General features: G+C 44.0%; 2 protein-coding genes across 22 annotated transcripts in view; one reads left to right on the forward strand and one right to left on the reverse strand.

Moving 5' to 3' along the window:
* The window catches only part of SAMD4A (sterile alpha motif domain containing 4A), a 222686-nt gene that overhangs the window by 109207 nt on the left and 87990 nt on the right, over positions 1-25489 (forward strand). For 3 of the 18 annotated variants that reach the window (XM_063792918.1, XM_063792920.1, XM_063792922.1), the window contains exon 1: positions 12324-12671. The exons of 12 other annotated variants lie outside the window; for them this stretch is intronic. The gene's annotated coding sequence lies outside the window, so the exon portion shown is untranslated. Of the gene's footprint in view, positions 1-12270; positions 12672-25489 lie in introns of those variants that run through there. 3 more of the 18 variants (XM_063792921.1, XM_063792925.1, XM_063792923.1) reach the window with 2 other exon arrangements.
* Positions 5292-12302, reverse strand: LOC134808298 (uncharacterized). Of its 4 annotated transcripts, XR_010150945.1 has the most exons (4): positions 11671-11836; positions 10106-10244; positions 6966-7066; positions 5808-6712 (listed from the first exon to the last, which is right to left on the reverse strand). XR_010150945.1 is itself a non-coding variant. In XM_063792926.1 (3 exons), the coding sequence occupies exons 1-3, from the start codon at positions 11770-11772 to the stop codon at positions 9076-9078; spliced, it is 540 nt and encodes a 179-aa protein (XP_063648996.1). In that variant the 5' UTR covers positions 11773-12281; the 3' UTR covers positions 8056-9075. The 4 variants fall into 4 exon arrangements, 1 of the variants encoding a protein (XP_063648996.1); XR_010150947.1 differs by lacking the exon at positions 6966-7066 and having other exon boundaries at positions 5292-6712; positions 11671-12302; XR_010150946.1 differs by lacking the exons at positions 5808-6712; positions 6966-7066 and adding an exon at positions 8056-9358 and having other exon boundaries at positions 11671-12281.

Here is a 25489-nt window from a genome sequence, read left to right on the forward strand (position 1 = left end):
AATTGAAGTGATTGCTTCTGGTAGAATTCAATAGAGTTGTCATATCAAATTAAGTTTTATCGAGTTTCACCAGATAGGGATATTCACTAGCCTGAATACCAACACAGTATTTGCTCACCACATTTTTGAAAGTGAGGCGAGAGTCACCCTGCAGTACAAATGAGCTTGCCGTAATTGGCCTGTTTTAATACTCTGTGGTTATGGGGACATCAGAGCTCCCATGAACAAGTGAGAGGTTTGTTAGGAAGATCTCACGGTAGAGAGTCCTTGCTCATGAGGTTTGGAAAACTCAGTTCTTCAGTCAGTGTCTTGCACAGGCACAAACCTTAACCTAAATATAGAAGGCTAAAAAAGAATCCTTCCATGGGAGGGCTCCCTTAAATTAGCTCAGTTAATCTATTCATCTGTGCGTGCTGACTCGTGCCTAAACATTAGAGGCCAAATCCAAAAAAAGAAAAAGCAAGGCCGCGGCTCAATACTAAGAAAGATGGAGAACAACTGAGTATGATCCTGTACAAAGGAGCCCCTGAATACCACAGCAGCTCCATGTTCGACCTGAGATATACTGGCTCCTGACAGTCACCCTAACTACTTCACCTCTCATTTTGGTATTAAAAGTGCCTTTGGCGTATTCAGATATCTCCATTTTTCATGGTTGTACTCAGTTTTCAAATCATCCTATGGTATTGGTTTCAAACAAGATCAGAAGTTCTAAAAAGATGTTAACCATGTTATGCTTTTAGTACTTTCTTTTCTTTTCTTTTTTCTTTTCTTTTCTTTGAGACAGAGTCTTGCTCTATCACCCAGGCTGGAGTGCAGTGGCACAATCTTGCTTGGCTCACTGTAACCTCCGCCTCCCAAGTTCAAGCGATTCTCCTGCCTCAGTCTCCTGAGTAGCTGGGGCTACAGGCACGAGCCACCACACCCAGCTAATTTTTTTTTATTTCTAGTAAAGACAGGGTTTCACCATGTTGGCAAGGCTGGTCTCAAACTCCTGACCTCAGGTGATCCACCCGCCTCAGCCTCCCAGAGTGCTGGGATTACAGGCGTGAACCACTGTGCCTATTCTGCTTTTAGTTCTTTCAGTATATTTCCACCTTGCCAGGAAATTGCTAGCCTTCTAATATTGCTGATTTCTTTATTTAGTAGGTGGTCCAGGATGACAATGCTTTAGGCCTTCATCTCATAAACACAGTAAGCAATTCTCAAGAACGTGTAGGGTTAAAGAGATTTGGACTCCAATTTCCAAAACCGAAATGGCAGCAGGGAACATGACAGGATGCAGAAGAGATCCTCGCAGTCTAGAGCCTTGCATTATGCATTTTGCTTCCCACTGAAGCCAGAGATCCATTTTTATAGTCAGGTTTGTTGTTCCTGCTGAAACACGGCACATGCTCTGCCTGAATTCTGGCCATGTGTTTCCGTCGTTTAGTTATCTAACTTGTTATCTCCTGACTTCCCATTTCTCTGTGAAAGTCAGGTGGTGTAAGACACCCAAAGAAGAAAATCAGGAAAGGAGAAGGTGTTTGGAAGTGGTTCAGAGGTAGTGTTCTGTGTGTTAAGGGGGCTGTGGAACTGTCCTTGAAAAGCTATTTTTGATCCTAGCAGTTTTACTACACTTTGTAATGTTTGGGCAACCAAATTGGTCATGCTGTTAGAATCCTTATAATTGGGTGGATCTATGTTATTTTGCTATCTTCAGAGAAATGAATTTTATGAATATTTCTGTTTTAAAAGAGCAAAACAACAGCAAAAACCAATCCCTATTACCCTAACTCCTCCACGCACATAGTATTCTAATGTGGTTTATTCCTGAAACTGACTCATTCAGCTTTCTCCTGGAAGTTGTCAGAATGTACGCCTGGTTAATGGAGAAAATCAGTGCACTGCCCAGGCTGCACAATGCCATGACTCATTCCTGGCATTTCAGAGGCTTTGTAATGGAAATCGTAGTTCCAAGCTACGGTTCTTACCAAGTGGATATGTGAATGTTAATGAAACAAAGCAAAAGTCTCCGAGGATCCTGCATAACTCTCACCATAGATGTGGTGTTTGCTTGATGAAATGAAGATTTTTGTGGGGCAGATTGTTCCTCTCCATAACCCACACATTCTCGAATACCACAATATTGTTTTAATTAGTCTTATAAAACATAGTGAAATATTTGGCTTTGAAGAAAGAGGAACATTCTCTCCTATGTTGGAATTGTTTGGTTAAAAGGGCATTTTTTTCTATTGAATTAGTCTTTTGGGGTTTACACTAGTATCTGAATCCTTTCTAAATAGCTTTTAATGTTCTTCAGCAATTTGCATTCATTCATTCTGTCTGTCTGTCTATCAGTCGTAAAGGAAAAGAAATATCTTTCTTTCCCAACACTAGGTTCGTGGCTGAGGCTCCTACAACAAAAGACAGATTTTAACAAGAGAAAAGCATACAAATTAATTCAAATATAAGTTTTGCATGACATGGGAGGCTTCAGAAAAGAAGACCCAAAGAAACAGAGAAATCTGCATATTTTATGCTTAGGTTTGATAAAGAATGCACAGTTGTGCAGAAGTATGATTGGGGGACAAGAGGATGTGATCTAATGGTAATAAACTGAAGGGAATTTAGCAAGGCCTGTTTGTTCAGATTCTTCTTGGCATCTCTGTGTCGTTAAAAATAAGGATGTTCCTTTCCTCCAGGTATAGGGAGGGTACCTCTAGAATGAAGGTTTTATGACCTGCCTCAGGGGAGAAGGGAGGAGAATTTAAAAGTGACCTTCCTAATTCTGCTGTTTTCTCTAATACCAATGTGTCGTATTTTGGGCAGTCACCATTTGTGTGTGTGTGTGTGTGTGTGTGTGTCTGTGTGTGTGTGTGTGTGTGTGTGTGTGTGTGTAGGTCAGGTGGGGAGGGGTATGGAATATATGATCTTTTTTTTTTTTTTGAGACGGAGTCTCGCTCTTTCGCCCAGGCCGGACGGCAGTGGCGCTATCACGGCTCACTGCAAGCTCCGCCTCCCGGGTTCACGCCATTCTCCTGCCTCAGCCTCCTGAGTAGCTGGGACTACAGGCGCCCGCCATCGCGTCCGGCTAATTTTTTGCATTTTTAGTAGAGACGGGGTTTCACCGTGTTAGCCAGGATGGTCTCGATCTCCTGACCTCGTGATCCTTCCGCCTCGGCCTCACAAAGTGCTGGGATTACAGGCGTGAGCCACCGCGCCCGGCCTGATCTTTAGGGAAAGCATGGATAGTTGAAACCCTGCATAATCCCAGCCTTTTATGCTGCCTTCTTGTGGACTCAATCTTGTCTCCAAACTTCATTCAAATGCCATTCCTCTTTCTCTGTGCTATGTAAGGTTTAAAAATAGTAAATAGCCAAGAGATAGCAGGGAGAAGTGGGGGAAACAAGGAAGACAGACAGTTTGAACACTTATGTTTTATTGACTCGGATTTGGATTTTGTTTATGACAGACTGGTAGGACTTTGGGGAAACTCGCAGATAAGCTGGGTTTTTTTCTATCATTTTTGGAGATTGAAGCAGGAGGTCAAATATTTAAAGTTGTTTTGGGTGATTCTAATGTGTTTACAATGCATTGGACCAGGAATATTCTGGAGCTGCTAGAAAGCAGACATTTAGAAGCAAGAGAAGAGCATGAGCAGTATCCCTTATCACTTAGCCACTTGATTCTGATCCTGGCTTCTCTAACAATAGCTCCTTGCTATGTGCTCTTAAAACGCAAGTGCTAATATTATGAGAAATGAATTATATGAAAAACAGTCTAGTCTTTTCTAAAAATGCTAAAAATACCAATCTGCAACCAAGAACGTGTAAGCATGTTCTCCCCTTTCCAGATGATGCGGGATGCCAGGCAAAGACCAAGTTTCCATGGCTACCCTGAGGCCTGCATGGAAGTGGAGGCCTTAGTTTATAGGAGTGAAGGTCTTTAAACGAGGGCATCCAAAGTGAATGCCTATCATTATCCCAGTACTAAGTCTTTAGATGCACAAACCATTGTTTTCCATGTCATCCTTTGGAAGTGGCGGGTGATGGAAGACCATTTTGTGTATTTTTAATAGGAGGAAACTGAGGCACAAGAGATTACATTCCCAGAGCTAGAACCTAGTGCTGTGTCCCTGAGGTCCTGTCTGCAATTGGGAGACAACTCTGAACTGACCCCTTTTGCATTCCTGGTCTCTGCACAGTAACCCTTCCCTCTGCTCATCAAATCCATTTCAGAATGTGTATACAGTAATACTTCTGTTTGAAAGTCTTCAAGATTTGACAAGAGGATTCTGTCTGGGCCTAAGATAGGACATGATGGGATAGTGACCTCGAGGATTTGGAAGCCAAATGATCGTGGACAGGTGTGTGCATCAAGAAAAGATGGAGCATGTGTGCTCACAGTCCTACCGGGGCCACACTCCCTTATCTTCAGATCATGGGTGGCTCATGCCCAATTCCCCCCACCATTTATTCCCTTGTTGTGTCTGTTGGAAAAATCTCACAGGCTTGCCTGAGGTCACTACATTTTTCTTTATACAGAAATCTTTTCTTAGGCTTCATGTAGTTGTAGACTAAGAACTATATAAGTGAAAATTAACAGTATTGGTTTTAATACAATTGCCAGATTTTCTATTTGAAAAAAGTCACTGCTCAGAAAATAAAAATTATTAAAACAACCCATGGTGAATTGGGCCTGAATTGCCACTCATTTTTTAACGCATCTGCAGTGGAGTTGCTTCTTACCAATGTGGTGTAATTTTCAGGTCTGTTACTGAAAGACAGATTGAGTATGTTTCTGGACTGTGAGTAGATGATGTTTAGGGTTGCAATATGGGTATTGGGGCTATTCTTTTCCTGTGTCATTACTTTTTGATATGTTTGTTTTAAGAGAAAATTAATGAAATTGAAGTTACTTAAGTTTGGCCGTATTTGTTAAATGTCCTTTTCTGAGAAATTGAAAAGTGACTGTTAGTTGAAACAAGATCAAGAAACTTCCAGCATATTTCAGCACATTCCTCAGTTTATAATGTTAAGGTTTTAAGAAAGCTTAAAGAAACCAGCATCACTGGTAGTTAAGCGGTTTATATTTTTACTTTATTTTCTTCAGAAGCTTGTTGCCATGTAGAGTAAAAGAAACCTCATGTTAATCTTTTCAGAGGACACTGCCAGTAAGAGTGTTGTTATTGTTAGATAATCATAATGGTATGTTCTGGAGTCTCTTCTCCCCTCACTCGACACACCCGATTCACTCCCACCCTGCCAGCGGAGCCAGAGAGAGAAGAATAAAGCAGGATCTTATTTGCTTTCAGAATTTGATTCTGTATTGCTTTGGAGACATGCTGGGATTTGTTCTTAAACTATTATTAAATTTCTAATGTCCGTCAAGGTTTAGATTCCTTTGTAAGAGAACCAAGAACATAAGTGAAACTGTAAGGCTTCGCTGTGCAGACCTTTCTTCCAGCAAGCATCAGCTTAACCTCAGCAGTGAGCCGATGGGGGACCAGCTGTTGGGCTGGGAACCAGGAGTAAGGCTGCAGAAAGACCCCCCCCCCAGCCCCCCAACCCCCCAACCATGTGTCACTTCAACACGATGAGCCTCAGTTTCCTCACCACAGTCCCACTTGTCTTGCATTTGAGATGTGATAATGTTTAGAAAGAGATTTTGCCCACTTCTGAAAAAAGTACTCCACAGATGATAGATACTAATAAATCAGACATGAAAGCAGAGATTAAGTAGGTAAATGTGATTGTGTGTGTGTGTATTGATCATTATGCTCATGAGACACTGATTATTTTACTTTATTTATTTTTCTTTTTGGTTATGGGGACTCGCTCTGTTACCCAGGCTGGAGTATAGTGGCGTGATCATGGCTCATAGCAGCCTTGAACTCCCTGACTCAAGCAATTCTACCACCTTGGCCTCCTGAGTAACTGGGACTACAGGCACGCACTACTATGCCCAGCTAATTTTTAAAAATTTTCTATAGAGATGGGATCTCCCTATGTTACCCAGGCTGGTCTCAAACTCCTGGGTTTAAGTGATCCTCCCACTTTGGCCTCCTAAAGTACTGGGATTACAGGTGTGAGCCACCACGCCCTGCCTTTTAGAAAACTTTTTTATTTTAATTAGTTTTTTGATGGAGCCCCGAATGAAAAATATGCAGGGAGATGAGTTTAGCAGGGCTTAAGTTCAAGCAAAGGAAGAGTTGGAATGCTCCCAAAAGATAAGCGGTTTAAGTAAGCTGTGACAGACCACTGCTCTGGAGGATGGAAAGATTTATGACTGCCGCAATATCCCACTTTAGGAGGAAATGCAGAGCCATTGAAGACAGACCACAAAATAATTATGCTGTCATAACATGCAGTACCTGGGTCTAGGACTGGCCTTACAGAGTGTTAAGGATGAATATTATGAACATGTGCCTGAGGTAGGTATTTCATTAGTGTGTGACTCAGGAATCTCCGGATGAAGAAGCAGCCCTGTTCTTATCCCACAATGTTTGGGGTTGTGGCCTTTAATGTTTGGGATTGTGGGGAGTCTGCTGTGTGTACAGAAGAATCTTGAGGTATGAGTTTATAGGGGAAGAGTCCATACGTCACATTCCCCTGACTCAAAAAGCAACAGAAGTAGCCAGAACTTGCTCAGTTCCATGTCGGCCTCCTGTCTCTTCTGTTTGATTCCATTTTCACTCCTCTGAGGCCTTTCTATCTTCCCCGAGCCATGCCTGTGTAGGAGGCAGCCACAGAATAATAAGCAGGTTTCCCTGTGGCTGTTGAACACTTGTACCAATGGTAGCCACGTGACAAACACACCACCCCATCTGGGTCCCAAACTCTCAACCAGTGCCCCTCTTTGCACACATCCCATTGAAGGCTCATTTTGTGAATCTGACATTTCCCAGTTCCTGATAACCCCGTTGATAATAATGGTTGCTAATCCTTGTCCATACTGTATTTGAAGCATTTACTTATGCATACCTCAGCTTGTTCCAAAAAGTATTTAAGAGGGGAGTTTCTGAGCACATAATCAAGTCTCCAAGGTGTTCACTCTGGATCTGCACTCTGACTATGGCTGTGTCCTCAAAACAGTAAAAAGATAATGCAATGGAAGATAAACATGTACCAAATTAAAGCATAAAAGGAAATAGAGGCCAAATTCCTACACTATCAACATAGGCCAGCCCTGTTTTTCAGACATTCAGTGACTTATGCAATGCTATACGTAATAGGCCTGCTGAAAGAAAGGAAATGAATGAACAAGGATAAACATGGGTTTTGGTATTGCTGGTACCTGAATAACCAACCCTGTGTTCCCTGCAGCCAGCATATTGTTCTCTCCCATTGCTGGCTGCCATGCAGTGCTTCCGTCATGTGCTGCTGGAGGGGGCCCTCCCTGGGAAGCTGTGTGCCCCAAGGGTACCCTGCCTGGGTCTTGAGGGACAGAGTGTGTACTGTCACTCTGGGCTTCATGGGCTTGGACTCCATTATATACACGTCTGCAGGATACCAAAGGAGGGCCATCCTCTCTCAGTCATCTCCTTTCCAGGTACCCCTGAAGGGGATGAAATAGGGAGTGGCATTGGATCTCAGGATGATCCTTATAGGGATGGCTGAAAATACAGGTGCGAGCCTTTGTGAGGCAGGATGGAGTCTGAGGCACAGGACCATGCCAGGTTAGTGAGAGTCATGAAGACCCAAGTGGATGGCAGTGATGTCTGGAGCCCAAGGCAGTCACATAGGATTTCTAAGATCATGACTAAAAGGGATAGTTCCAAGAAAGGTTGAGGAAAAATGCTGGTCATGAGATCAGGAATCCAGAATGACTTTTTTTCTATCAGATCTATAACCATCCACGATACTTCATGGAGAATCACTCCTGAGCTTGATGTATTCCTGCATCACAACCTGTACCACACAAACTCATCCCCTTCCTGGCAGAGCTCTGAGTATACTCTGTCTCCATAGTTTGGATCAGAAAATGTAGATTCCTTCCTGAGGACCGCCTGTCTCATGAAGGAGGAGGAGAAGGTGGCACAGGAGTCTTTTTAAAAGGATTTTAAGGTGATCATTTGAGCCATAAAGAAACCAAGTTTTTATTCTTCAAGGCAAAAGGCTTTTTCAAGCCAGGTGATGAAAGTCTAAATTGCTCTACACAGAAGAACAGGAGGCATGTCTCCAGATAGATCCAGGTGGGCACAGTCTTAGTGAGGGGTAGATATATGAGATCATCCGTATGGGATCCCAGAAGCCAAAAGACTCACAGGAAAGGGAGTTTTCAAACCCCATCATTTCAAACTCCCAGCAAAATGTTGCCATAGAAAAGAGTTTTCCAAAGTCAATCCATTACTGGCCCAGATATTAATAGAAAATCAGGAGTCAAGAAAAGGAAGAAGGTGGAGATTTTAAAGTCAGGCCTGGTTTTAATTTATCTGTGGTTATTCTAACTAGTAAGTGAAACACACTCCCCGTCTGGTGCCCTGTCCCAGGCATAAATTGCTCACCCATCGGAAAGGAATTAATTTTTTTCAAGGGTGCTACCTTAAAGCCATTAGTTTAGCAAATTAACCGATATTCCTAGAAAAGCTCCTTGCTCGTGCCAATAAATATTTACCGAGTTAGTGACACCTCTAACAGCACCCCCAAATTGCTGGGCCACTTCCAAAGGGGGAGCAGCTTACTTTCAGGAAATGGATTACTCACTTGTGGAATGAGACCAACACCCAGGCTACTCAGTTTCAACACACTTTAAAATGCAAAAGGGAACTTTCCTGCCTCAAGCTTTCAAACCTTTTCCAGATGGACGGAGGCGGGTGAGCCCATTGTGGTGCCCAACAGGCCTGGCTTAGGCTGGGGCTGCACACATCTAGCTGTGCCTCCCATCCCTGCCCTGCACACCGTACCATGAAGGGGGTTACAGACTTCCGGTGGGTTGCTGATAAGAGGCATCCCTGAGGGCCTGCCCTGTTTCCATTGGCCAGACACCCCCCCACCCGCTCCGCCCACCAGAAACGGGAAAGCTATGGAAAGGGCGTAGTGTGCTCAGCTGGGTGCCGCCCCCTCCCCCAGATGCTGTTGCTAGTTTCACTTCTCAGCTGCAGCTGCCCACAGCTGTCTGGGGATGGAGCAGCAGCAGGGTAGTAGGGTGGTGGCATCTTTTTATTCTTCCAGACCTGGGCCTTTGGCCTGGTAGCCAGAGTGGGCAGGCAGCAGGCCTGCTCTGTGCAGCGTTTGACTTGGGGGTTAAGCCGGGTGCCTCAGGGCGGGACCTGGAAGGAGAAGCTGAGCGCAGTCCACCATTCAGTTCTGGGTACCAGGTTTTCAAAGAGGCATTAAGTGTAGCCAGAGGAGGGTGGCCAGGAAGCTGCAGGGGCCTGGAAATCATACCACCTAAAGATTGTTAGAAAAAACTGGGGACTGTTAGCCTGAAAAAGATTTAGGTGAATGGCTGTCTTCCCCTGAAGGGAGAGTAGATTTATCTTTTTGTATTTTTTTATCATAACATAAAATCTGCCATTTTAATCATTTTTAAATATACAGTCCTGTGGCATTAATTATATTCACAATGTTGTGTGACCATCACAGCTATCAATTTCTAGAACTTTATCATCATCCCAAACAGAAACTCTGTTCCCATTAAACAATAACTCCCCATTCTTCCTGCCCCCCCAGCTCCTGGCAGCCACCATTCTGCTTTCTGACTACTCAAGAGACCTCGTACAAGTGGAGTCATACAGCATTTGTCCTTTTGTGTCTAGCTTAATTAACTTAGCACAGTGTCCTTGAGGTCCATCTATGTTATAGCATGCGCTGGAATTTCCTTCCTTGTTGAGGCTGAAGAGGATTCCATTGGATGTATATTCCGCATGTTGTTTACCTATTCATCTGTTGATGGACGTTTGGGTTGCTTACACCTTATGACTTGTGAATAATGCTACCGTGAACATTGGTACGCTAGTACTTGTTCGTAGATTTTTTTTCTTTGTGGTTTCAGAAAAACTGATCTTAGCCAAATGGTTAGAAGTTGCAGAGAAGCTGATTGTGGCTTTAGTAACCCCAGCTCTCTTCAGTGGTGGAAAGGCTCCCCATGGTTGGGAGTGGTGTGTGGTAAGAACACTTACAACCAGAACAGAGAGAACCAGAAAATCTCTGAGGTCCCTTCCATCTCCAGAATTCCATGATTTTCAGGCAGATCGAGGTATGCATCCGAAGGGTAACATCTGGAGAAAAAGGAAGTGGTGTCAGATCAGCTTCAGTTTCCTGAGGAAGAAAAGAGGGAATTGGGATGTTAAATTATCTACCAGTCAGGAGAGGTTACTTGCTAAACTATCTCTGGCCTGGACTTGACATCAGAAAGTGATGCTCCTGTGAAGCTCATACAGAGGTCCTATGTAGTCTCAGGGAGATCTTTCTAAGCGACAGTGAAAGCTTTCTTGTACTCTGGCTTCCTGGGGGATAGGGTGGTGAGTCCAGCTTTCTCAGCACAAATCCCTCATGTCTGCCTAGAAAGAAGGGATGCCTTTAGAGGACCTGAGCCCTGTCTCCATGCAGGTTATTCTGAATGTGGGTGAGGGAGTGGGTGAGGACGGGGAGTGCTGGGTTGGGAAGTTTCAGGAGTGAATATCAGCTGAGGTGGGGATGCCCTGGCTCCCAACACAATTAGCTTCATTCTGCTACAGTTGGGGGTTTTCTTATCATTAGTCGGGAAGGCCTAGCCAGAGAATTCCAGTATTCCAGAGCAAGTTTAATTGTGGGTGATTTCATCCTGCCCTTTTTATGTCGCAGCCAGGGGCTTGCGTCATATAACAGTGAATTCAGGGAGATTTTTATTTGCATGTGAATCATAGCTTTTCCAGCTGAATGTCACTTACTTGGAATTTTTGTCTGATTTTGTTTTTGTTTTTGTCTCTTGGTGTTTTTCCATCGGGCTCTTTGGCTAACCAGAAAAAAAAAAAAAATAGAGGAAGGGCTCAATCTGACTGAAACAGGGTTTGAGTTGGCAACTCAAAAGGAGAGTATTATGAATGTGAAAAAAAGAAAACGGATGCTTTATTTTGCTTTGAGGGAGGGACCGAAGCCAAGTCAAATTGAGAGCTCTAATTTGGGAATAGTGTTATTACAGGTCACTGGGAGTTGGTTACGCGCTAAATTGGGAGGCCAGTCACATGAGGAGGCAGCAGAGGCAGATCACATTGGGGACAGTTGGGGCCCTTGTACAATGAAATTTCGTTTTATTTACTACACAGTTGAAATGCACTTATGTCATTTTGAGAAACCAAGTCACCTTATTGGCTGGGAGTTGCTCCCTGCCCTGGCCCATCAGTTGTTTGATAAATAAGCCAGTTCTTCCAATCTTTGTGCTTTCCGGGGCTTGATTTTGGCAGTGGGATCTGTGCAGTGATTCATGGAGCTGACCCTGTGATAGGGGTTATACATCTGCCCTTCACCTGACTGACTCCAAGGGGCTTGATCTCTTCTCCTCCAAAGGCTCTACCCATTTTAGACCTCAAGGTCAAGACATCCAGAAAACTTCTAACATTATATAAAGAAGTGATGACCTTTGTTTTTTAGATTATCTTCCATTTTCTCAGCACTGTTCCTCTTAATGTCATCTTGCAGAATAAGAAAGACAAAAGATGGATCCTGCCCCTCCATGGGCAGTTATGAACCAAGTATTTCTTCTTACCTCAAAACTGCAGACTTTGGATGTTCTTGGCATCTTGGGGAGGACCAGGAAGGGTAGTGTGTGGTCAGCTGCTGATTTTCCTTGAAGAATCAAAGTTGGCATTCTCGATGTCCACAGCCCTGATTAGTTAGCTGTGTTTGAAATAAAAACAAACAAAAAAAGGCAGCCAAAAAACAATATCTAGAATTCAGTTAATTCATTCCCACTGCAAACAAGTTGTGCTCATGCTCCTAAATGGGGTATGTTACTAAGCCGGTGACACAGAGCATCTGGGCCGGCGATGCTTGTGATCGAGGTTAGGAATAGAAGGTGTGTGGAAACTTTCTATAAAAGGCAGCCAGGTCCCCTGGACAAGGGGTCAGGAAGCTCCAGCACTGTTCACGGTGGCACCAGGGCATTACTGCGTGATTTGGGGCAAGTGTCTCTGTGCCTTGGTGTCCCCTAAGTGCCGTATTGATTTGGGGGAACGGGAGGGTAAGGGCCTCAAGAAATGTTTGAGATGTAAGATGTTAAATGTTTGAGATGTGACATGTAAGATAACTGGAGGGAGCGTGATGTCACAGGAGCTCAAATCAGGGCCACGTGTCCCTGAATGGGGCTGGGCTGCTGTCCCTTCTCAGGCATCACCCTCTGTGGCTGATGCCTCTGACATCATAATACCCAGCCAGACACTCAATAATGATGAGCTGTGCCCAGTGGACACCTGAGGAGGGAAGAAAAGGAGAAGGACAAAGTGGAGAGGGAGGAGATGGAGCAATCTCTTATGTGATCATTCCATCAACTCACAGATTTTTCACCTAACACCTGGTTCAACTGTAATGTGCTGAGCTCCATATAACCTGGACAGCAGCTGTGCCCTCACCCCTAAACTCAGCAAAATATTATGGTCCTCTAATCAAGAGAATTTTGCTCCTGTTACTGCATGTCTTGTGGGTTCATCGTCAGACCAGTGAGTTGATACCAAACTTCACCAAACGGTTCTCCGGAGCAACCGTTTAGAGGTAACGTACTGGCTCTCACGCCCAGGCTTCTCTGGGCTTCTGCAGACTCATCTCAACTCTCCTCCTTGGAGCAGCACATAACTGGGGATTGTGTGGGGGTGGTTTGTGAGGGTGTGAGCCTGTGGTAAAGATGCTTTAAAACTGAAATTCTCACCTTCGTTTGATTCATGAGCCAGCACAGGCTTGGCCAGACTTTGTTTATTCTTATGGCACTCTTCAAACCCAAACGGGCCAAATCGTGGCTTCCCTGTCTATCCTTAGATGCAGCGATTGCTGCTTTTAACTGGGTAGGTTGCTATGAATAGAAAACTTGAGAGATCAGCCCTGTCTTAGAAATATTATGACATTTTGCTTATTTATTGTTGACTTAAAAAAAAATCCAACAACTTCCTCTAAAAATAGGTCCTTGCCACTCTTTCAACTGCTTCCTCCTAGCCTTTCTCCTGGTAAGAAATCATGGTTCCCACCTGGTTTCACATCAGCCTTACTCGATCCTCCAAATGCTATGAATTGGAGGCCATGATTTTCTTGGGTTCTCAAATGTGAACCTGGATCAAAATCATCAGGGGGCTGGTTAAACACAGTTTTTGATTCAGTAGATCTATAGAGAGGGTCCCAGAAGTTGTAATTCTTTTTTTTTTTTTTTTTTTTTTGAGGCGGAGTTTTGCTCCTGTTTTCCAGGCTAGAGTTCAATGGCACGATCTTGGCTCACTGCAACCTCCTTCTCCCGAGTTCAAGCGATTCTTCTGCCTCAGCTTCCCGAGTAGCTGGGATTAAAGGCGCCCGCCACCGCGCCTGGCTAATTTTTGTATTTTTAGTAGAGACAGGGTTTCACCGCGTTGGCCAGGCTGGTCTCAAACTCCTGACCTACAGGTGATCCACCCACCTCAGCCTCCCAAAGTGCTGGGATTACAGGCATGAGCCACCGCGCCCGGCCCAGAGGTTGTATTTCTAACAATTTTCCAGGCATGCCCCTCCTCCACACTTTGTGAACCAGTGCCTTAGGGCTTTGGGTCTCCTCCTGTCCCCATCCTGTAGGAGAGAGCCCCATGGAGCGTGATCCTGGTCCCTTAGATTGATGGTGAGCAGCTAACAACCACATAGTACTCACTATGGGCCAGATGATGGTCCCATGCTTTACAAAGATTAAGTAACTCAAACATCACCAATCTTAGGAGGTAGCCCATTTTCCAGATGGAGGAACTGAAGCACAGAGTGGTTAAGTGAATTGCCCAAGTTCACACAGCTCATTCAATGGAAGCTCAGACAACATGGCTAGCATCTGTGCTCTCATTCCCCACGCCATATTATCATTCTGTTTTCCCCAAGTCACTTAGAGCACCTGATACTCCTACAGTTCTTAGGAGTGAATACCTTAGAAAGGAGCCGCCAAGACAACTGAACCCATCTTAGGCGCTAACAACCAGCATCTTGGGCTCCGAGTGTCCGGGTGACTTGACTACCCTACCTGTGTCTGTGACTGAGTAGAGGCAAGAGGAGGGGGCTCTTAGCAGAAATACATTGGACATGTGACCTGGTGAAGGCCAAGGGAGGGGTGTTGATGTGAAGACGCTGGGGACATCATCTGTGAAGACAGGCCAGCCCTCCCCTTCTGCTGGAGCCTCAGTGTCCCCTCACCATTCTGCGCTGGTCCAGAGATTTCCTGCTGTTGATACTTATCAGAGACACAAAGCTGAGGAGGAACAGATGTGCCATGTCATCAGCCATAATAGAAAAAGTGCATGTATCTTTTTTGGACCAGGTTGGTCTAGCAAGGCTGTGTGATCAGCACGAACCTGGGTGAGGGAGTAGGAGACACAGAAGTGGATGGACTGTCCCCACCCACAAGGGAGGGGTGAAGGGGGGGGTGTCGTACAGATGTGCAAGTCACTGAGCTCAATTGTGGTAGAGAAAAGGCAATGAGGGCCCAAATGGGTAAATGGCATTTGGGGAGAGAGGTGGATTCTTAAACTACATCACAGATGACGATAGGAGCAGGAGGGGGAGGGTTCAGATGTGTCCAAGACATATCTACAGCAGACAGTATTTAATGATAAATAATAGTGATCTCTTTTGAGATTCAAACAGCCAGAGGTTAAGTCTCCACTGGTATAGTGACAATAGACTAAGCTTTTTTTTTTTTTTCTGCCAAATAATGTGTTGAGTCCTGGCTGGAGGGCCTAGGAGTACTTTAGAAGATGGATTCTACTCCTTACAGTGTTGCCTGTTGGTTCTAGAAATGGAGCCCTTCTCCAAGTATTTCTCTACCCCATTGGTCTGATTCTCCCCAAGTTATTTGTGTTACAGACATTTCTATGGGTACAAAACTTTCCCTATGGCTATCTCTGATACCACAAATGTCATTGAAAAGGACAGATCCTAGCACTAGGCCATATACATTGATAGGAACCAAAGATAGATATCTGATGGATTAATAAATACAACCACTTCCAAAGGTGATGGTATGAAGCTAGATTCAAACAACACAGTAGGCCCGTGCTGTCACTCCCAGCTCAGAACCATTGTGGCTAGAAGTTAGCTTTGTCTTTCTCCTCACTGGGCCATGTGTCTCAGACCCTGGGGTAGAGTTGAGGGAGGGCAGACAATGGTTAGTTTCCAAACTCCCTGGACATAGGGGCCCCTTGCTGCCTCCTGCCTTCCTCCATAGAGTTTAGAAGGTTTGTTTCCAGGAAGGAGCTCCTTCCTGCCAGATTTGTCCTCTCTCCAGCTTCTCAGCAGTGCGGGGTGCTTACAACACAGCCCACAGGCCTGCCTGCACTGGGCTGTGTGGGTCTGTAGACAAGGTTCTCAACTCTGCCTCTGCGTCTGCTCCTCTCCGTCCTACTGGGCCTTTCTGCTCCCCCTTACCTTTCCCTGCCTGAGCCCTCTCGCTGTTTTTGTGCCTGCCTTTGTTGTAGAATTCTAGATGGCGGCATGCTTGCAACTTGGGAAGGATGAGGCCCTTGTCTGGAGACATTATCCCTATGAGCTCTGAGGTCTTGTCTCCTTCTGTAGCATCCCCACCAATGTGGCCAAAGCCAAGGGCCCTCATCTGATCAGTCCTCCTGATTCTGGTCCAGCCACTGAGCCCTGGGTCTACTCAATTTCATGGCAGGATGCCCAGAAGGAGGGAAATGGCCTCAGCTATTCTCATTCCTATTTAGAGAACTGCATTCTTCACCATCATCCTTCCTACCTTTTCTTCTTACCCACTGCCCAAGGACTTCAGCAATGAAAAAGTAGCTTCCCTTCTCAAAAAAAAAAAAAAAAAAAAAAAAATCTGAAAAATCTTATTCTGATTGCATCAATAGACCTACTAACCTGAAAAGTAGTTTGGTGCACAAGTAACAGGTGAAAATCAGCTGCCTTTTACTGCTTACTGTTGCAGAAATTCCCAGCATTGGCTGGCCGCTGGAGGGGAAGCAGGAAGGGAGGTGTGCCTCTAGCTCCCTCTACAGGGCTGTGCCCCAGGAGGACAGGAGAGCCAGGCTGAATATGTTCCAGGGTCACCCAACTCTGTCCTTGTACAGTTAGTCAGGCCTTTCTTTCCAAAAAGAGTATCAGTTAATTTGTGACTATGGACTCGAATATCCTGCCTCCACAAAATTGTTCATTCTCTCCCGCATTGGATGACTTGTACTTGTAAGTATTTCATATTTCATACCTAAATGAGTGATACATACATTTTACTATCAACATTGCTAACATGCATATTTTGGGAATATCTACATGCTGTTCCTTGGTGACAATATTTACATGGTTACACACCACACCACAGGGTTCTTACATTCACACTTACACTTTGGATCCCATCTCTTGAGTTGGGAAATTTTGTCTATAAGTTGTTGAGCAACTTCCTCGTTATTTTAGAAAGCTTGGGACCCAGTGACTTCACAGTTCACAGTCATGTAAAGATATAGAATGGCTCCCTGGTGTCAGGGGTGGGATGTGTGCACTCCAGCCCTTCCCAGACTTCCTGAGGTGTATAAACCTGTTGTGTGGCATGGCTGTTGTTCCTTTTGCTCCACTGAATTAAGCATGAACTATTCTTTTGTGATTCAATCTGTTTATACTCCTCCCAAGATACTCCTCTGTTGATTCTCTGGACATTGCCAAGGATGCTGGCCTTGGAGTTCTTTGTAAAATATTATTGCAGTTAGGTTACGTGGACAATGCCGTGCTCCTTTTGGGACTCTCATGTCTAGAGCCTCTTGTGCAACAAGGCCTAAATCTAAGTGTAGAAGCAGAAAGCACACTTTTCTCCTTTGCAAGGTCAGCAGGAGGATTGCTAATTCATTATTTTAAGGTACTGTTGGAGTGTCACTCTGTGGTGTGTGGGGTTTTGGCAGTGGTGGTCTGGAGTGTGAGGGCGGTGCTGAAGATTAGAGAGTGGGAAAGCTTCCTGTGTTTAGAATACTTCCAGCCTCTCCTCTGAGGGGTTTTTGGTGTAAAAAACTAGTCGAGTGTGGTTTACAAGAATGTGTCTTGTGTTTGTCGAGTGAGGTAACATTTTTTTCATCTCTAATTTATATAACTCTTAGGAGACCCATTCCTATGAGGCCTTATTGAAACAATCACTTAGTGCCCCCCCACAAAAAAATCAGACATATAACAGTCTTAACCCTGTTGACATTGTTTTTCTTTCCCTCTTCAACAGATGTTTGCAAGAGTTGTATTAAATATATTTCATTCTGCTGTCTCAGCCTCTCAAATCCTTTTCATGAAGATTACTTTAATGGGTGTCAGTTACAATCACAAAAAGCACCCATTTTGCTTTTGTTTTCTAGCAAAAAACAATGGGGAAACTTTCCATCTTAAACAGAATATTGAAAAGGGGGAGGTAGTAAAGATTTTGAAAATTGAACTAATCATTTTATTTTCCTCTTTTCCATGTTCCTGTTTTTATTTGATGTTAAAGCTAAAAATAATCAGAATACAACAAAGTTGAATGAGAAAGGGGCAACTGAACAGTTTGTGTGTGACAGTTGGTACCTACTATTGTTTATAGGTCGTCTATTCTATCTTAAGCCTTCCATTTAAAGGAAACTTCTAGGAAATACCTAACATTTTGAAGAAATCCAAACGACTATTAAAACACTATCAAACAAAAGGCCATAATTAGCTGGGCGCAGTGCCTCATGCCTGTAATCCTAGTACTTTGGGAGGCTGAGGCAGGAGGATCATTTGAAACTAACCTGAGCAACAAAGCAAGACTCCATCTCTACAAAAAATACAAAAATTAGCCAGATGTGGTAGTAGACGCCTGTAGTCCGAGCTACTTAGGATGTTGAGGTGGGAGGAAGGCTTGAAGCTAAGAGGTTGAGGTTGCAGTGAGCTGTGATTGTGCCACTGCTCTCTAGCCTGGGCAACAGAGCAAGACCCTGTCTCAAAAAAAAAAACTGTAATTAATAAGGAACTATTAATGCATGAAAAAATGGAGACACCCTCATTACCCTCATGGAGCTTGCATTCTAATGGAGAGGGGCCAGAAATAAGCATACTGTACAGCAGGTCACATGGTGGTAAGCGCTATGGAAAAAACAAAGCATGACCTGGGAATAAGGGAGTGTAAGGTGAGAGAGTGGGGTGGGCAATTTAAAATAGTGTAGACAGATAAGGTCTCATTAGGAAGGTGACATTTGAGCAAAGACAGAGCTGAGAGAGGCTAAACATGGGTGTGGGGGAAAAGTGTTCCAGGCAGAGGAAGCAGCAAGTGTGAAGGTTCTGAGGCAGGCATGCGGCTGATATGTTGAAGGAACATCACAGCAGCCAGGATGGACTGAAACAGGAGAGGGTCAGTAGTAAGGGTGGAGGCTAGATCATAGAGGGACTAACAGGCCATCATAAGGACTTTGGCTTTTACTCTGAGATGGGAAGCCATTGACATGTTTGATCAGGGGAGTGACATGACTTACCTTCTAGTTTTAAAAGATCCTTCTTTTAGAAATGATTGTTATGGTTGATAAGAGACTACTGGAGAGGGTGGGGATATGCAGAAACATGGTGAGAGGTAGTCACATTCCAGATGTATTTTGAAGATTCAGCCCATAGGATTTATGGAGAGGTTAGATGCAGGATATGAGAGAAGGGAGTCAAGGATACTCCAAGGTTTTGACCCGAGCAATTGGAAAGATGGAAAGCCATCTGCTGAGATAGGAAAGAAGAGCAAAGAAGCAGATGTGGTGAGAGTGAGAGCAAGAGTTGGGTTGTGGACATGTTGACTTTGAGATCATCTGAGTGAGCATGGAGAGGGTGCAGTTGGAGTGTGAATCTGGGGCTCAGGGGAGAAACCTGGGTTGGAAATACAAACGTGGAGTTGTCTGCATACTCATGGGCTAGAGGTCAGAACCGAGGCAGGTGGCTGGGGGAGCTGGCCTGGTTTTTGTGCCCTCTGGGAATGGCCAGCCTCAGACCTCCTGACTGGTCATGGCCAGGAGGTCAGAAATCTGAAGGTGAATCCTAACCCTAACTTGAGTCCTTGGCTGAGATCTCAGGACTAGTTCCCAGCTGGCCTGGGTCCTCAAGGAGTAAAGGAGCAGTCCTGGAGCACCCAGCTGTGCCAGTACCTGGGGAAAAAGTAACTACAGATGGAAAGTCTCCATGGAAGAGATGACCAGATCTCTACTCTGGAGAGGTAAAGGGCTCATTGGAAGTATCTGCTAGGGCAAGAGGTACCTGGTTCTTGCCTTTTGAGGATGGTCAGATGCCTTTGAATGACCAGCACCTGATGACCTTCCTGCTGTCAGAAAAGACTGGAATGGTCATAATGGTCTATACAGTCCACTACATAGATGCCTGCCTTTTCTAGTGAATCCAAGGTACAGTAGCATTTTGAAGTGATTTTTACCAAGTAACCAAAAGCTCTCTGTATTCGTTAACTATTGCTGTGTAACAAACTACCCTAAAACTTAATGACTTAACATAACAACAAGTTATCTCAGTTTTCTGAGGGTCAGCAATTTAGAACAGCCTGGCTGGGAAGCTCTGCCTCAAGGTCTCCAACAAAGCTGTAGTCAAGAAATAAACTAGACCTGGAGGAGCCACTTCCAAGCTCACTCACATGGCTGGCAAGTTGATTCTGGCTGTTGGCAGGAGGCCTGAACTCCTCCCCATACAGGTCTCTCCCTGGGATGCCTGAGCATCTTCATAATTGGTGTGACTGGCTTCCCCCAGAACAAGTGAACCAAGACAGCAAGGTAGAAGCTGCAATGCTTTTTATGACCTAAGGTCAGAACGCCTCCACTGCACACTCTTGGTCACATAGACCAGCTCTCATTCAGTGTGGGAGAAAAGCACATAGGTGAATACCAGTAGTCTAGGATCAATGGAGGCCACCCTGGAAGCCCTCAATCACCTTCCTTGAAAATAGGGGGAGGGTTAGGGCAGGGCACGGTGGCTCACGCCTGTAATCCCAGCACTTTGGGAGGCCAAGGCAGGTGGATCATGAGGTCAGGAGTTCAAGACCAGCCTGGCCAACATGGTGAAACCCCATCTCTACTAAAAATACAAAAATTAGCCGGGCGTGGTGGCGCATGCCTGCAATCCCAGCTACTTGGGAGGCTGAATCAGGAGAATCGCTTGAACCCAGGAGGCGGAGGTTACAGTGAGCCAAGACCATGCCACTGCGCTCCAGCCTGGTGACAGAGTGAGACTCCGTCTCAAAAAAAAAAAAAAAGAAAAGAAAAGAAAAAGAAAATAGGGGGAGGGTTTATATCTTTTCAATCCTTTGTACCTTTTCAAAACACCACTTGCAGCTGTAAGGGCTCATAACTCCAGACGGGGTTCCGTATCACAACTGGTCTAATCCATACCACTAGCAGGGCTCCCACCAAATTATGGGGATTCTTCTCTGGTCACCTCTAGCTCAAGAGGGTACCTTGGGAGACAAACTCAAGTGCAGGTGCCAACACAAGAATCCCACCATTTGCCATGTTGGTATTTTTGCCCTGATTTTTCAGGTGCCCTGGGCTGAAAAATATCTCTACAAATAAATACATGGTGTGTGTGGTTATCCACTTTTGAGTTGTGCAGAGTTGCACTATATTTAGAAGCCTTTAGTACATGATGTGTCTAGGATTGACTTTGTAACATTCTTCCAAGGAGCCTTTGACCATGTAAAACCCACCAATATTCCTGCCTTTTAGCACATTTATTTCACCAGTACTTCTTCTGTGTGTGCATTTAATTCCTAGCCATTTCTTGCATGAGCAAATTGCCTAAATGCGCTTGTGAGAAACCCTTTTATGGCAAACGTTATTAAACTGAAAACAAGGGTACAATAAAATAGCAATTTAAGGGTAATTTACTAACAACTAGAGCCCTTAAGCATTGACATACCATTGTGTAGCAATAATACCAGACTTGGTATTTAAACACACTCTTTGTCACTCCAAAAATCATTGGGACAGTTTCCTAATCCTCATGGTCTTTAATTATAGCTCTTCTAATTTTTTTTTACTACTCCTATGTCACTGGTTTACAAATTATAAATCATTAACTTTTATCCACATTAAACATCCATGTAATAGAACTGTTACATCTCTGCTCCTTATACAGAGAAATAACAAAGAAAATATTCAGAAAACATAGTAGAGGTGAGCTGACATCATCAAACCTTGAAGTTCTTGCACTTAAGTTTTCCACTGTGTCCTGAATCAGGTGATATTGGGGTGAGTAATGGTAGAGACTGGATCTCAGAAGTGATCAATTAATTGAAAATTCTGAGGATTCCTGCATCTTCCCCAGGGAGGAGAATTTGTCAAATACAAATCTCAGCAAAGATTCTTTGCTCTCTGGAAGATAGTGTGGATGCCACAAAGGCCAGTGGGCAGTTGGACAGGACCTAGCCAGTGTGACCAAGTCCCTGCATGTAGGGTCTGGCTTCCGTTCGAAGGTAGAGATGTTCACGCTTGTCAGCACCCTGGGGATACTCTCCTGAAAGACTGGCTCATGCTAACTAGAAAGCAGGGAGGTAGACACTGCAATGCTGGCTGGTTAATTTGCCACGAGGAACCATCATCAGAGAGACCAGACGTACTCCAAGTCCATATAATCAGCACACATTGTCCTTGTCGGCAGGCCTCCACAGGAAGCCAAATCATAATCAGAAATTATGTATTAAGTTGCCCTGAAAAATCATTATCACAGATTTTGGAAATACCTCAAGTCTCTATGATCAGTTCATTCTCTCCCTGAGGGTAGCTGGGGAGCTAAATCATGGTCCAAAGGTTGTTTTGTGAGTGGATAATCAGGACGGGGGCACTGAGGAAGGGAAATGTTTAGTGGCAACAGGAACTTCATGGGTCCATGCCAGAATGGGAATGGCTTTGCCAGAAAGACTGATGTATTCAAAACCAAGTGGCTAAAACTTCCTTTTACCTAGAGGGACAGTTGGATAGTGTATTAATTAACTTAGCAGCTTAAAACAATAAACATGTTACACAGTTTCTGTGGGTCAGAAATATGAGAGATTCTGGCTTAGGATTCCTCAAAATGGTATGTGGGCTGCAGTTGTCCAAAGGCTTATCTGGGCTAGGAGATCTGCTTCCAAGATGGTTCCCTCATGTGGCTGGCAACTTGGTGCTAGGTATTGGCACGAGGCCTTGGTTCCTCACTACAAGGACCTCCCCATTGGGTTGCTTGCATGATGTCACAACATGGCAGCTGGCTTTCCCCAGAGTGAGTACTCGGAGACAGCAAGGGGAGGCCATAATGCCTTTTATAACCTAATCCATAAAGTCACATACCGCCATTTCCCCTACATTCTATTTACTGAAAGTGACTCACTGAATCCAACCTGCACTCAGAAGGAAGGGAATTAGGCTCCACCTTTCAAAGAGGTGTGTCAAATAAATAGTTAACATATTTTAAACCACAATAGGTGTAACTTACATTGTCTCTGTAACTCCTTTTTATTATACTTCTGTTGCTCACCAACTGTGATTATCCATGTACTCTATTAATACATTTATATAATGTTTATAACTATTACATATTTGTATGCATTTATATGTAATTCTATATCATATAACTATAGAACATCTAATTATTTTATAAATATCAATATATTTGGCTTATGGCCACGCTGTTGTAGCAGGACAGCCATTATGTATCTAATATCAAATTTGCCTACCTCCATTCTGCCACTTCACTAGCAGGGGGCCGGGGGCAAGTAACTTGGCCCATTTGTGCCCCTGTGCCTTCATCTGTAAAAGAAGGCTAGTAATAGGACCTACCTCATAAGCTTCTTGGGAGGATTAAGTGAGTAATTAAATGCACAGGGCTTAGAAGAGTGCCTGGCACTTCGAAAACATTCAATACCGTTGGCTCTCAGCAGTGGCAGCTGGAGTAGTAGCAGAAATAGTTTGATCCAGTAGGTGTAGTTAGCCCTCAGAGAGCAATCTGATTTCTATGTTCCCAGTGGTAGTAAACAAAAGCAATACTTGTCTTCCTGGTCCCACCACCCAAGCCCTGTCCTGAGGATAAAGGGACCGGGGCCAGCGGCCTCTCGTTTTCCTTCCTCTTTGCTATGCTTGTTCCTCCTCTGAATCCCAGGTTAATCCACGGCAGAGAGCGGTTACATGGAGATAACATGTTTCGTTTGTACTATGACTCCTATTTATGTTTTGTTTTTGTTGCTGATTTTTTTTTTTAGGTTGACCTTTTGTGGAAGGGTAGACTATCCAATCAGGGAAATGACCTAGCAGAAAGCTAGGGAGTTCCTCAGCCTCATGAATTTTTTATTAGAAGTCATTCCTAATTTTTATCTTTAAATGTACATTTTCAAGGATGTACACTAGCCGCCTCTGATTACAGTAGGCTTACAACATAACCCCTTTTGCTTCTTGGCCCCTTTTGCTTCTTTTCAGTGCCTCTTGGGCTTAATGAATAGATTTTATCTTCATGCTAAGCACATTCATCATTTAAAACATGCCTGGTATTTGCCGAAGATGAATTGAGGAGAAAGTTAGAATTGGAATTCTCTTTGCCTCTCAGCGCTACTTTAAAAGGGAGGCTATACCTAGTGGAATGTGTGAGAGTTGTCTTGTGTCAGGTGGCAATTAGCTAAATATAGAGTCAGGGAGCTGGGAGGGACTTGCTGAGGTCATCTGTGCCCTCCTGCCTGCCTTCCCCATCTGAATGTCTCCAGCCCTGTGCTCAGCAGCTCAGTAGTCACCAGCCACATAAGGCTTCTAAGCTCTTCAGCTGTGGCTGATCCAAGTTGAGATGTACTGTCCATGATAAAATACATTGGCATTTTAAGACTTTTAAAAGATTTTTAAGACTTAATTCAAAAAAAGGAAAAATGGCTCATTAATGATAATTGATAATGAAGTGATAATTTGATTATTTAAATAAAATATATCATTAAAATGTACATTACCTGTTTATTTTGTCTCTAATATGGCTACTAGAAAGTTTAGAATACCATATGTGGCTTATATTTTATTACTGTTGGACAGTGCTCCTCAAGATCGTCTCACTCTGTTATTCAGACCCCAGGGCAGAGATTCTAAAGCCTTCCTTGGTGATTCTGAGTCTTTCATTATTCTGGCAATTCTGTTCTTCTCCACGTTCTATCTTAATCTCTCCTGCTTCAGTTTGGAGACTTCTACTTCAGGTAGTTGACTCTTTGGCATCTCCTTATGAAATCCCACTTGAAGTGAGTCAAGCATCTCTTCATATTGTTGTAAGCACAGTAAACCCATTTTCTTTTCACCTTTTGACTTTGTACCTCCTTGATCATTTTTAATGACTTCTCTTGGGTCATCTCTGGTTTCTCTATATTTTGTTTTTTAAAACTTGGCATCCCGAACCACCCACATTGCTCTAACATGAGTCCAGCTATGCAGAGACAAGCTGAAGGAATTACCTCCATCATCAAGTACTTGACCAGCCCTTTTGCTACTTTACGTTATTTAATCCCACAGCACATGGAGGGGCAGATGCTATTTGGGGCTCAGAGAAGGTGTTTGGGGCTCAGAGAAGTTAAGTAACTTACCAAGGTTCTACCACAAATTAAATGGCGTGTCTGGGATTTGTGTCCAGCTTTGCCTGACTCCAAAGCTCGTGCTCTTTCATTATATACCATGCCTCTTTTTTTGCTGGTATTTTTCTTGAAATATTCTTTCCCGTAGTCTTGAGAAGCATTGCAGCACAGGCTGATGCATTTGTAGCTTATGGTCAACAGTGATAACTGGGCTTGTTTTGTTATGTTTGCACCTAGCTAGAATTGCTAAGCCCTTCTGCTAAATTCCAGAAACCCCTTCCAACCTTCTAGATATGGCATAAAAACCAGCAGGACTGTCCAGCCCTAGCCCTTGTAGGGTCATCAGTGGGCCAGTGTTGAGATGTCCAGGTGTCAGGAATGACTTCCCTGAAAATGAGCTTTCTTTCCTCTGGCCCAGAGCCTGTGAATAACTGTCAATCCCAAGACAGGCTATTTCTCAAAGGCTAATCAAGGCAAAGTGCATTGTTCATGTTTTGAGTGAGAGGGGACGGAAAGGATCCTTCTGAGTGTGTTAAAAACAGATCTTCCCAGAGCTTGAAACTTGAGGACATTATGCTCAGTGAAGTAAGGCAGTCACAAAAGGACAAACACTGTATGATTCTACTTCTCTGTGGTACCTAGAGTAGTTAGAGTTTCAGTTTGAGAAGATGAAAGGGTTCTAGAGATAGATGGTAGTGATAGTTGCACACCACTGTGAAACGGTGAATTTTTTTTTTTTTTTTTTTTTTTGAGACCAGGTCTCCTCTGTCACCCAAGCCCGAGGGTACAGTGGTGCAATCACAGCTCACTGCAGCCTCGACCTCTGAAG

Source organism: Pan troglodytes, chromosome 15, assembly GCF_028858775.2.
Source record: "Pan troglodytes isolate AG18354 chromosome 15, NHGRI_mPanTro3-v2.0_pri, whole genome shotgun sequence".
Lineage (NCBI taxonomy): Eukaryota > Metazoa > Chordata > Mammalia > Primates > Hominidae > Pan > Pan troglodytes.